Raw genomic sequence first — 13,979 nt, forward strand, 5'->3', positions numbered from 1 at the left:
AGAGAGAGAGAGAGAGAGAGAGAGAGAGAGAGAGAGAGAGAGAGAGAAAGAAAGAAAGAAAGAAAGAAAGAAAGAAAGAAAGAAAGAAAGAAAGAAAGAAAGAAAGAAAGAAAAGAAGAGAAAGAAAACTTGCTTGTTCAGGAATACACTTACTTCTGCTTGAGAATAAGCATGCATATTACTTATATTTATGTAAAATTATTCTTTCTTACCAGATTCTTCTGCATCTTGAGTTTCTTTTCTTTTTTTCTGGAGTGGGAAGATACATGTGTTAAGCCCACAAGAGTGTCCATAAGATGCAGAAGAGCTTAGGAAACCCTAAAACATACCGTTGTCTTGGTCTCATAAATGTTCAGTGTTTTAAGATAGTTTTTTAAAATATTTTGATTTTGTTTTCTTCTAGTAACCTACTCTCATTTTATATGACCCCTCAACATATTGTCATTTCTTGTTTAAAATGCATTACGTCCTTTATGAGACATGGCACATAAACTGACCAGTTTATGCTTTTGAATTGCTATAGTGAGCAAGTTATTTAGAACTAGCCTCTGCTCTTCAGAGCTTTGCAAGAAACAGTCTTTTGTGCTTCCTTTCTGAGGCTTTACTTATAGTTTTTATCTGAAGCGTTGTTTCATCTTTACCAGATCAGCAAATAATCAGTGTCTTTAGATTTTCTTAGAATGTGTTTTCTTCCTCCTTTTCAACAAAGTAAAATGCAAGTATTTAAATATATCTTGCCACTGGATGTCAAACACAAAGGAAATGTAAATAGATCTTTGGACTAATTCACATCTGCCAGGGAGTGATTGTTGGATGTGTGCTGATTAAACATAATTTTTTTTAAGCAAGCTTTTAATTAGTCATCTGCACCAGGTCACACAGATGAAATTATAAAGTGTGATTAAGAAGTCTTTTATGCTTTTGAGAACTGAGTGACTACTTTATCCTCTTGGTATCCTTCTGCCTGTGGCTAGTGTGTTACAGCCACTGACTGCTTTTGTAGAAAATCAAAGAACTTCAGGATAAGCCCAGAGACTTGCCACTTACCTGTTTAACTGCACCACTGAAATTTCCCGATGCCTTCTATGAGCTTAGTAGGGGAGCTTTCCACGTTTGTCCCAAATGTAGGCACTCTTAAAGCTGCACCTTAGAAATGATCTTTTCTGATTCTATATATGAAAAGTAACTACACCATGAAAAGTTACATTGTTCATCCAAGGTCAGGCAGCTACTGAGATCCTTGATACTAGAGCTTATGTTTCATGATGGTAGCTGAGTTTCATGGGTTAAAGTGCCCTGTCTTCTCCCACCTCAGCAGTCTCCAAACCCTCTTTTAAACAGCGTATTTTGGAGGACTGCAGAAAATGGACCTAGCTACTGCATGGAGTCCCCTGTTTGCAATTATCTGCTTCACTGCCTCTCTCCATTAAGTTAGCTAATCAAAAGAATATTGCAGTTCATCTCTCAATTTTCACATTCAGGAATTAAAGATATTTTACACAGCATTCTGACTGATTAATGACTTTAGGTGCACAAAAGAGTCCTCAAGTCAAAATATGTCCCAGACTGTTTGAAATCCTTAGTATTTGTATTGAAGTCTTGGCTTCAGATTCTCACTCTGACCTAATTATCCATGTGACTTCAGAGAAGTTACTTAAATTCAGCTTGCCCATGTATAAAGTACAGATAACAGTGGCTACCTCATATGGATTTTGTAAGGATTAGAAGGATGGAGTTTATAAATGCCAGGTAATATTAAGTACCTAAAATGGTGGTCACTGTGGCCAGAGACATTCCAGGTGCTGTTAATATGGTTAAATGGATTTTAAGAATTATTCTGTTGTAAGAGTACCATAAAGGAAGAAGTAATTAATAGGCAGAAGCAATGTTATTTCTAGGCAGAGTCTAGAAATAAATAGCATGTGTTGGAGCATAGCCCAAATCCTGGGCTGGTTGAAGCACAGAATAGGTTAGAAAGAGGCAAGTGATGGTGAATACGTGGATTGAGAACCTCACTTGTCGTGATGAAGAGATTGACCTCGATTTTCTCTTTTCTGAGTAGATATTGAAGGACACTAAATAGAAAGAACCTCAGCGTGTATCCTATAGAAGATGGGTTGACAGGGAAGCAGGTGGAAGGGGTATCCAGTACTTTGCAGATGCTGTCACAAACACCCTGGATGGGCAAAATATTACCATCCTCCTAGTTCCTAGGCCAACTCTGACCAGAAGAGGAGAATTTCTAGCAATGTTCCTCCTAGAGGTCAACATGGGATGAGATAGAGAACCCCGTGCTCCCCCACAAGCTCACTTAGTCATGTCATGTGCTAGATGTACCTTTCTTCCTAATCGTTCCACTATGACATCCGAAAGCCCAAACTGTTGTCAATGTTCATGTAATAGGTGGTAAGGCTCTGACCTCAGGTGGTAGTAAATAAAAAAAGGAAAGAACCAATTGAAGAACTACCATAGAATGAGGATCCGGGGCCTTTGTCTTAGAAAATACCCTAGAGATCATCTGGTGGTTCAGTCCTCTCTTTTTATAACATGATGCCTGGCTCATAGCAGTAATTAGATATATGTAAATTGTTTCTGAAAAAGTTAACTAATAATTGAGAGCTAAATCCCAGAAATGTGTTGGCACCACTAGTTATTGGCATCCTAGCATAAGAACATGAAGTCTTCTGACTTCTAAATCAGTGCTATCTCTGTTATGAAGAGATGTCAAAAAGTTTGTAGAAATGGAATTAAAGTACAAGTTTACTTTGGTGCAAAAATTTCTGAAATCCACTCATTTTTTCATAATCAGCATTTTTCATCTTTTTGAAGACCCTCATGTGCCACACTTGGTCTCATAACAAATGCAAAATTATTAGGACATTGTCTGAGTCTTATTTATGTGCTACATCATGATTCACCTTAATTTTTATTCGCAATGTCATTTATAATGTAGCACATAAGGAATTATATATTGAAAGTCTTCTGATGGGGACCAGCAGATGGCATAATGTTGCATTGCTGGACTCTTTTTTTTTTTTTTTGGAGAGGTTTTCACTATAGGGCGCGTGCGCTCACCAGACAGACAGAGAGAGACAGAGACAGAAAGCGAGAAATCACCCCCCAGGGGGGATAGTCACGCCGCAATCCCTTCCCCTCCATTCTCCTCTCGGGATCTTGGGCACGCACGCACACGTGCCCGGCGTGAGTTTTAAGCCACCAGGTCCAGGACGCGAACTGTGGTCGACTACGTGGGAGTCCAGCAACATAGCCATTATGCTAACTGCTGGTTCCCACGTTGCTGGACTCTTACATAGTCTACCACAGTTTGAGTCTTGGACCCAGTAACTTAAAATTCATACCAGGCATGTGTGTGCATGCCCAAAATGGAGGAAAAGGAATTGTAACATGGCCATTTCCCCCTGAGGTGGGAGGGTAATTTCTCATTAATTTCTCATTTTCTCTCTTTCACATGAGTGCACATGCCCTATAGCAAAACGTCTCTCTTTCAAAAAAAAAAAAAAGTCTTCTGATGAAAGAGTTTTATTCTGCCTCCTATACTTTCCATAACCTAAGTATTTTGTACTTTTCCATGAAATTTGATGGGTGTGCAATAAAGCTATCTGCAACACAGATATTTAGAGTAGATATTTCAAATAGTATGTCAGTAGAACCATGGCAAGGTCCAAAACCTCCAAGGGGCTTTCTCCTCTAATTAATGTCTGTTTATATAATTTCCACTCTTAGCAGACCACTTGGAAATTTTAGAAACTGCTTTGACTTATCCTAAAAGAAGGGCATATCTGGTTTTTTATCTGTCTTCATGAGAAGAGGAAGAGAGGAAATAGTCTTGATTTGTAGTAAAATAAATTAGATTTTGGTATAAGAAAAAGCTCTCTGGCAATAAGAGACTTAGTACTTTGTAAGACAGTCATCCTGGAACCTAAGAAATAAGACATGACCCATTTATCTTCTCGACTGTTTATCTTCTGAACTTTCCCACATGGTTGAGAATATGCCAAGACCCACAAATGTGGATGATCGAATTTTACTTACTACTGCCACTACACAGTTCACATTTGCTTTTTTCCATCTGAACCTTCCACAGTTATGACACTGTATTTATATTCCAGAAGAGAATGACGGATCAAGGACTCTTTTTTTAGAATTATTTTTTAACTTTATTTATTTATTCATCCATTTTAATTTGACGAGAGAGAGAAAGTGAGAAATCAAGCCGCCAGGTCCAGGATTCAAACCACGGTTGGCCATGTGGGAGTCCAGTGCCCGTAACCATCTCACCACCTGCCAGCCATAAGAACTGAGGACTCTTTGATAAGGCACTAGTCTTCCTTACTGGGAAGTTATATGCCGAGTTGCCAGGTTGAAAATAACTGTCCTCTCAAATATTTGTAAGAGATTTGCCAAATAAGTTAATAAAATTCAGCAGTTCCTTCTAACATTTTTGAAATTACAACTACTTATTGTTTCTCACCCTTAGGATTTTCACTTTCCAATATTTATCAGCCATTTAGTTTATATATATATATAACATGATAGTGCTGATAGTGCTTCACCGTGACAGAACACTTTCATGTACATCATCTATTTCCTGTAAAGTAGTTAGAACAGCTGTTGTCTGATGTTGGATGACCTGTTCAAAAGCAGCCCAGAGAAACCAAGCTTTAATTCTGTTGCTCTGTCTGGCATACCACAAAGCTTTACTTCAGAGAGTAAATTTTATCAAGAGCAATTTTTATAACACTTTTTTAAAGAATAGTTTTATTTAATTTTATTATTTATTATTATTTTTAAAATTTGACCAGAGAGAGACAAAGAGAGAGGAAAAGTGAGAAAGCAAACCATCAGGTCTGGGACTTGAACCACACTTGGCTGTGGGAATCCAGCATTTTAACCAACCACGTCAACTGCCAGCTCAAGAATGCTTAATTTTAGTTTCTTTGAGGTGGTGAGTACCACACCTCCAAAAGTGCATGTGAAAACTTACTATGTGTTTGTAAGGTTGTGGAGTAAAGTAAAAATAGATGTGTAATATAAGAAAATTGCATAGTATAATAAAATTATTATATTATTTATTATTATTATTATTATTAAAACCAGAAACTAATACTTTCTTCAGAAAATGAAACTCAGTCAAATATTAGCTGAAACAAAAAATACTAATTTTTCAGTTTAGTAATTTTTAAGTAATTGATAGGATGGAAGTAGTGAGGGGTATTTTTTTGTTTGTTTTTTGTTTTGTTTTCTTAATTGGCAAAGGGTACATGCACTCACCAGAAACCAAGTGACAGAGAGGAGAAAAGGAAAGCATCCCCCACACTGAGGTCTGGCTACACCATAATCCATAATCCCGTATTCTCCATTTCTCTAACATGTTAGAATTTGGGGCACACATGCACATGTCCATGGCATGTCTTTCAGGCCACATGATGGGCACCATCAGATCCAAGCTTCTTAACCACTAGTCTTTGGGGCCAGCCTAGTTTATAATTAATATACACACATATACACAGATGTATAGTATATATATATATATATGTGTGTGTGTGTGTGTGTGTGTGTGTGTATTAATATCTGTGGCTTGTCAAAACAGGAGTTAGAAAGATTAAACTGCAGTCAATAAATTTAGCTGTGAAATTTTTACTGGCTGACCTGTGACTAAACCTTTTTGTCTTTTATTCAGTAAGAATTGATCCTAAATACCCAAGGAATTCTCAACAGTAATAATATCCCAGCTATTGTGGAGAAAAGTTAATACAGGTAGAACTCTCCCAAAGGAATGAAGTCTGAGACAAATTTTCGAGTCACAAACATATTACAGGAGTAATTTGAATAGGAATAATAGAATATATCTTTGAAGAGATGGGGGAGGAAAAAATGAATTACTTGAGAGGAAGTTAAACAAAGAAAGAAGTGCACTTAAGAGTAAGCAAATAGCAGAATTCAACAAAAAGGCAGATTCTAAATTGTAAATCCCAGTCTCACAAGAATGTTAACTTATTGGGTGGTAAAGACAAAAAAAAAAAGAAAAAAAGAAAAAAAAAAAAAAGCCAGAAAGACTATTGGTGTTAAACAGGTCTGAAGATTGAGTCTGGACTTAATAGAGTAGACCAAAGAATGAGAATTGAGTAGTAAATAAATTATTCTCATCCGGTGGTGGCTCAGGAAAGCAGACAGCAAGTAATAAGTGAGTGATTCTGAAAAGGAAGATTCTGCAGACCACAGTGACTCAAACAACGTGGGAGCAGAGGAAAAGCATATAAAAATAACTCTAATTTAAACAATGCTTTACAAAGAGTGCCCTATTTTATCCAAAATAATGAAGTATCCATGTGACCTCCAATGCTGTATTTTGATTTCCATGATGAAGAAAGAAACAATTTATCTTAGAACATTTTCTCATGTAGGACAATAATTTTAAACATCCTGTTTCATCAACCTCACTCTCCCACATTTGTACTTTGAAATCCCATTGTTGGGAATCAGGTAGTTGCAACACCAAACCTATGAGGATCTTAAAAATTGTGTATCACACCCAATCCCACTAATAGGCCTGATGTCAGTAGCCCTAAAAGTGGCCTAAATATGGCCTAAAGAGAATAGCAATATAAGAATCATATAACTTTTTAGGCAATATTGTCATGAAAATATGTGCTTAACTTTAAAAAAAAAAAGTATCACCTTTATGGAGAACTTATCTTTGATAGAATTACAAGCGTTTTCAAAAGCATGATCTCATTCTCACAGTAGTCCTATAAAAGAAGAAATGGAGGAGATATTTTAACTTCTGTTTTATAAAAGAAAAAAATCAAGAGATGGAGAGATCTAGTGATGTTTTCCATGCCTCCCTTTTAAGTAGGCCAATAGGTTAGAGCTACAGCCAGTTTTCCTAATGACCTGCTTTTCTGTGCTCTGAATCCCCATCCATCCCAGGACTTGGCATGGCACTTTCAGATGACATAAACCAGGTGGCTCATATTTTTATTTCGTATGTAAATAGCGTTCATACAGCATGATCTTATAAATATCCTACCCAATCAGTTTTATCAGAACTAGCAAATGTTTCCTTTGCTTACACCTCCATCTACAACAGTATTTGGCATGATACATTATCTAGACATCTATCTCTCTCTCTATATATATATTTTTAATAGGCAATTGAAAACTGTCAAGTTGTTAGATAGCTTTATCCTATGATAACTGACCACTCATCTTTTACATTCAAAAATCTGTGTCACTCCATAAAGATATTTTTGCAGAGTTGTTTATTATGTGGCCTACTTGATGACTTGAAACATGGCTCTGAGTGAAAAAATATCAATAAAATTTAAAAGATGGCCTTTGAGAACCACAAATAGATTTCATTCTGTTTCTAAATAGCAAGATCCCATTAACACTCAAAACTAGATAACATTAATCACTGTAATTCAAGTAACTACGCTTTAGAACTGACAGGAAACCTTGAGAGTTTTGAGCATTACTCCTAGTTCTTTTTTCCTATGAACTTTGGAAGAGCAAAGGGAAAGATAAAGCACACTTAGGGGGTGATGGGTTTATTAATCGTGATTAAAGTTAGGAGCGTCTCAGAGAAAAGTGCCACTTGTTCTCTGCTTGCTTTTCACTTGTCCTTTCAGAAACCCGTCATTTTCACAATCATACTCCAATCACTTTTAACTGTAACTGTGGTGGGAATACCATGGTGGGACTGCCCTGATTTTATAGGAGAATATGACCAAGGACAGATAAGAAGTATTGAAATAGCAGTCATCTCTGCACAATGGCTTACAGTTTACCAACCTTTTTGCCCATGTGGTCTCATTTGTTATTTCCCATAGAACAATAAGTTGCTAATATTATTGTTCCTCATTACTTCTAAAGAATCTGAGTCACAGAGGATTTAAATTAGTTTGTAGAAGTCACACACCTAGAAAATGATGGAGCTGGAACTCAGCCCAATGTCTTTTGATTCCGTAACTAATGTGATCTTTGTTGTACTAAGTAGCCTCCCAAACTTTCAGAGAATATTGGATTAAGAATAAAAATGGGGAGACCAGCAGATGGTGTAATGGTTACATTGCTGGACTCCCAGGTAGTTAACCGTGGTTCGAGTCCCAGCCCCAGTGGCTTGAAACTAATACCAGGTGTGTGTGCATGCATGCCCAAAACCCCAAGAGGAGAATGGAGGGGAAGGGATTGGAGTGTGACCATCCCTCTAGGGTGTCATTTCTTGCTTTCTGTCTCTCTGGTGAACACATATGCTCTATAGCAAAAATCCTTTAAAAAATAAAAAAGAATGAACATAGAGGGCCAGCCCTGTAGTGTAGTGGTTAAACACTATACACTATGCTCCAAGTCCTGACAGGATGAGGAAATTTAGGAAAGGAGATTGTGCTATGACCATGTTCCATTGGGGGGTGTTCTCTCTTTCCACCTGACCCTTTGAGTGCACATGTCCTCTGACAGTAGGAGATTAACAACAACAACAAAAAAATGAAGGTGGACATTTAAAATAGTCAATATCAGGCTGGCAGGTGGTACAGAAGTTAAGGTGGCTGGACTCCACATGACTGACTCATCAGTTTGAGTCTCATACGCCATGGCTTGAAAATCATGCTGGGCACATGTGCTGCATGCCCAGAATCCCAAGAGGAGTATAGAGAAGGGATTGCTGTGTTGCCATACCCCTGAGGGTTGATTTCTTCCTCTCTCATTCTTTCTCTCTCTCCAGCAAAGCCACATGCCCTATAAGTAAAGAAAAAGAAAGAAGGAAAGTATTTAGCCAATGTGAAAAAAATAAATAAAAAGTCTCTCTGAATAGAAATATTGAGGACATAAGCTATAAACAAGAGAAAAGTCCTGACAGGATGAGGAAATTTAGGAAAGGAGATTGTGCTATGACCATGTTCCATTGGGGGGTGTTCTCTCTTTCCACCTGACCCTTTGAGTGCACATGTCCTCTGACAGTAGGAGATTAACAACAACAACAAAAAAATGAAGGTGGACATTTAAAATAGTCAATATCAGGCTGGCAGGTGGTACAGAAGTTAAGGTGGCTGGACTCCACATGACTGACTCATCAGTTTGAGTCTCATACGCCATGGCTTGAAAATCATGCTGGGCACATGTGCTGCATGCCCAGAATCCCAAGAGGAGTATAGAGAAGGGATTGCTGTGTTGCCATACCCCTGAGGGTTGATTTCTTCCTCTCTCATTCTTTCTCTCTCTCCAGCAAAGCCACATGCCCTATAAGTAAAGAAAAAGAAAGAAGGAAAGTATTTAGCCAATGTGAAAAAAATAAATAAAAAGTCTCTCTGAATAGAAATATTGAGGACATAAGCTATAAACAAGAGAAAACCCAGTGGCCAAGAATCATATGAAAAGAGGCATACCCTCACTAGCAACCTGGTGCAAATTAAAACCACGATCACACCCTTTAAATTAGGAAAGATAAAGTCATAGAATACCAAGCATTGTCTCAGATGAAGAGCAATAAAAATTAAGATACACGACCAATGGGAGTGTAAATTGACAGGACCTATTTTGTCAGTCATTAGCCATTATCTAACAAAGTTGAGGACACACATAGACCACACCCAGCAATTCTTTGCCAAAATACATACCTCAGAAAAACTCTCCCATTTATTCACAAGAGCGATGGAAATAGGTCCACAGCAGAATTATATTTAGTAGCAAGAATCTCAAAGTTCATTAACAGGGAATGAATAAATGTTAACAAATAGTGATATTGGCAACTAGTAGATGCAATTTTTCAGTGAAAATAAATGAGCCACAGTTGTACATATCAAAACCATAAATATTACAAATCTATTTTGAAGGGAATTGCTTAATATTAAAACTTATACCATGTATAAAAGATGTAGAATATGTAAAAATGTTTTTCAGAGGTTAATACAGTGCATTATTTAGGGATTAAATACTGTGTAGATGTTATTTCTATGGGTACCTAAACATGGCATAAAATGTAAAGTACACATGAATAATGAACCTCAAATACAAGACAAAGGTTATCTTTGGAAAGGGCAGACAGAAGAAAGTAGAAGTTGAGGGAAAGGTGTTAGCCAAGGAAGTTTCAACTAATACAAGCCATGTTCTAATCACTAAGTTGGATGATAATGTTTATTATTCTTTCAACCTTTTAAATGTGTAAAATACATCCTAATAACTTTAAAAATAGAAGAGGTAGGAGGAGAAAAAAATAGCCTATCTAAATCAGATACTTCTTTAGGACTGAGAAATCAGAGTCAATTTGAAATGATGCCCAAAGCATCCCCAGCTGCCCCGGTCCAATGACTTAAAATAGCCGAGAGGGGATGCCTATTCTAATTCAGTTCTGAGTTCTGGTCCAACTTCCCAGTCATTGCATTGGTATCCTTTCCAATAGATGAGTGAAGTTCCATCTGACTGGTCACATAGGGTGTGGCATTTCCAGAGGCAAACCTAAGCTAGATGCCTGAAAATGTCGGTGGCTTTTCTGTCTATATCTTGACACTTTCAAATAGTTTTCTAGCGTTTGCGAAGAGTGATCATTAACTGAGTCAGTGTGGTTGAGGGTACTTTACTTAGGATTCTTTTATTCACAAAATTATTCATTTTAAGTGTTTTTAATGGAGAAATTATTTTATATATATACCAATAAGGGATCAGAAAAAGTATTAAATTCTGGAGACCAGTAGTTAGTGTAATGGCTATGTCGCTGGACTCCCATATAGTCGACCGCGGTTTGAGTCCCAGACCTGGTGGCTTAAACTCACGCCGGGTGCATGTGCGTGCATGCCCAAGATCCTGAGACGAGAATGGAGGAGAAGGGAAGGTAGTGTGGCCATCCCTCCTGGGGGAGGTGATTTCTCACTTTCCGTCTCTCTGTCTCTCTCTGTCTGGCAAGCACATGTGTCCTATAGCAAGAAAAAAAAAACTCTCAAAAAAAAAAAGAAAGAAAGAAAAAGTATTAAATTCTGAAAAGTTCAGCCCTGTTTTTCTTGTTTGATGTTTGCAAGGATGTTTCAGAATGAAATCCCTAGCCATTCGCACTGCTAGTTTCAGAATTGTCCTGATAACTTGTGAGCATTTGAGTTACTCATTTGACAATCTGTGAAAACACGTCTTTTCATCCCTCATATACATATCAGCACAGTCAAGCACAATCTCAATTTGTAAGTTCAATTTTTGAGTATTATGATTTGTGAGGATAAAAATATCAATCCATGATAGAACAGTCCTCCAAAAATAAAATTGTTATTCATACATAATTGAAAATTTTAAAAACAATTATCTCAAACATCCAGTTTTCCTGTATTTTAATGAGGAAAAAATGGTTTTCCTGAATATACGTTATATCCATAATTTGTATTCAGTGCCTTCCTTGCCTTATAATGTTAACTTCTAACCAGTAGACCTCAGAAAATCTGTGACAATGCATTGGGGAAAAAGGACCTAATAAAGATGATCAATGGAAATATCAATTTATGTAAGATCAGAGTATAAGCCTAAAGCAGCTTCCTGTTTGAAACCATGATACCAAATCTCTTCCATCCTATTTTAACAATAATAATATTAATAATGGTTCACATTTATTGAGCCCTCACCATTTGCCAAGGACCGTGTCGAGCACTTTTCTTGCATTATCTCATTTCATCCTAGCAACAACTTTACAAATGAGGAACTGTGACTCAAAGTGGGTAAGTAACTTGTTCAATATCACATAGCTATTAAGTTGCAGAGCCAGGATATGGACCTAGTTCCAAGATCCTGAAGCCTATGCTCTTGACCTTAACTTGTATATACCTAGAAGCTTTGCAATTGCACCTGGTTCAAATGGAAAAGCATAAATGAGCAAGGCCCAGTCTCAGTGGCGTAGGCACTGTGTGGCATCGACAGTGGCACTGAACTGCAGAACTGGAAGCCACATGGCAGACCATGAGTTTGAATCATTAGCTTCATTGACCTGACACATGACATTCATTGGCCTGACACATGCCCAAGATCAAGTGCTGGTAGAGGAGGATCACGGCATAATGAAATCCTATCTAGCATGAGGTGAGAGCCTCATTCATTCATATACACTATCATGAAGAACATAAAAAAATAGATAAGTATTTTTTATTAACAAAAAAAAGATAGAAGGCAGTAGATTCAATGAACTTAAACCCAAAAACCTATATACCAGTGCTTTCTTTTGCAACCAAAACACATGACTTCTCGATAGTCTGAATAGTCTATTAATTGAATTACACCAAAGAAGGAAATAAAAGTGAAAAAGAAGCGCAGAATGTATGCTTTTTCAACAGACATATTCTTCTAACCTTTACTTTTTGAGCCCTTCTTTCTGAATATAAAGCTGTTTCTGAACTTCAAGAATAACTGAATAGCATTTTTTTTCAGCATTTGCTCATTATATTTGTTGGCAGACCTATTGTAACCTTGAGTCACCTACAGTGAATTTAAGTATTATTCTAATTGATTTTTCTCACTGCTCACTGAGAAACAGAGCACCTCCTTCACTAGTCTCATAAATAATTCCATTTTTCTATGTCGACGTTAATTGAACTTACCTCATGTTGTCAATCTCTTTCTTTTTTTCCTTGCAGGTGATGTCATTGTCTATATAAATGAAGTTTGTGTCCTTGGACACACTCATGCAGATGTTGTCAAACTTTTCCAGTCTGTTCCTATTGGTCAGAGTGTCAACTTGGTGTTGTGTCGTGGCTACCCTTTGCCCTTTGATCCTGAAGATCCTGCTAACAGCATGGTGCCACCCCTTGCAATAATGGAGAGGCCACCTCCGGTGATGGTCAATGGAAGACATAACTACGAAACCTATTTGGAATACATTTCTCGGACCTCACAGTCAGTTCCAGATATCACAGATCGGCCGCCTCATTCTTTGCACTCCATGCCAGCTGATGGCCAGCTAGATGGCACGTATCCACCACCCGTCCATGATGACAATGTGTCTATGGCTTCATCAGGAGCCACGCAAGCTGAACTTATGACCTTAACCATTGTGAAAGGTGCCCAGGGCTTTGGCTTCACTATTGCCGACAGTCCAACAGGACAACGGGTGAAACAAATACTTGACATTCAGGGATGCCCTGGCCTGTGTGAAGGGGACCTCATTGTTGAGATCAACCAGCAGAATGTACAGAACTTGAGCCATACAGAAGTAGTGGATATACTTAAGGACTGTCCTATTGGAAGTGAGACTTCTTTGATTATTCACCGAGGAGGTAAGACAAATGCTGACTCAGCAATAAAATATATGGTAAAATAGTAAGACTCCTTACAATAATGTTATTAAAGTGGAGGCTTCTCTAGAATTGAATGAATCATACTTTAAAAAATAAAGGTAAAAGAGTAAGAAAACATGAGTATGGGAAGCCGTGGTTTTGAATATTTGAGAATATATCCTTTTCTACCTTATAGTAAATGCAGTTATAAAAAAGCTTTCGATCTTACAAATATATTGAGATGAACGGGAAAGGTAAAGACTATGAATATGTTCTATATCAAAGCCTAATTAGCATAGCAGTTGTAGAGCCCTCAAACTGGTTTCAAATTGATTTAATTAAGGAACCTGCTTTTCCAGTGGAGGCAATGCTCTGAAATATGCTTACCATTCCAGGCTGGCAGGTAGAAGTTGATTCAACCCCTACCAAGCCCAAACTTAGTCTTGATAATACCCATAAGGACCATTGGCAGCTGTGCTGCTGTAGAAATATCTTTTCAGAGTTCTTAATAGGGTTGTTCAAGACCCTTCGTCCATGCTACAGGGAGCTGCTCCAGCAACATTAACTCCTAGTATCTCCCTTAACCTGGGGAGAAAGATACAGAACAGGATCAGGGCTGAAGGTCTGGGCTGAGTGTCCTGGATGAACTATAGAAATGGGAACAATGAAGAGTGTGGTGGAAGCTCTGAACCTGGAATGTTCTTCTCTTTCTACTGT

At 37.7% G+C, this 13,979-nt stretch overlaps 1 protein-coding gene across 1 annotated transcript in view; it reads left to right on the forward strand.

Annotated features, from left to right (window-relative positions):
• MAGI2 (membrane associated guanylate kinase, WW and PDZ domain containing 2) overlaps positions 1-13,979 on the forward strand; it is a 701,446-nt gene that overhangs the window by 396,272 nt on the left and 291,195 nt on the right. Inside the window, exon 8 of the mRNA XM_027773307.1 lies at positions 12,624-13,262. Coding sequence (XP_027629108.1) covers positions 12,624-13,262 — 639 coding nt within the window. The remainder of the gene's footprint in view (positions 1-12,623; positions 13,263-13,979) is intronic.

This window comes from Tupaia chinensis, unplaced genomic scaffold, assembly GCF_000334495.1.
Source record: "Tupaia chinensis unplaced genomic scaffold, TupChi_1.0 Scaffold000044_1, whole genome shotgun sequence".
NCBI lineage: Eukaryota > Metazoa > Chordata > Mammalia > Scandentia > Tupaiidae > Tupaia > Tupaia belangeri.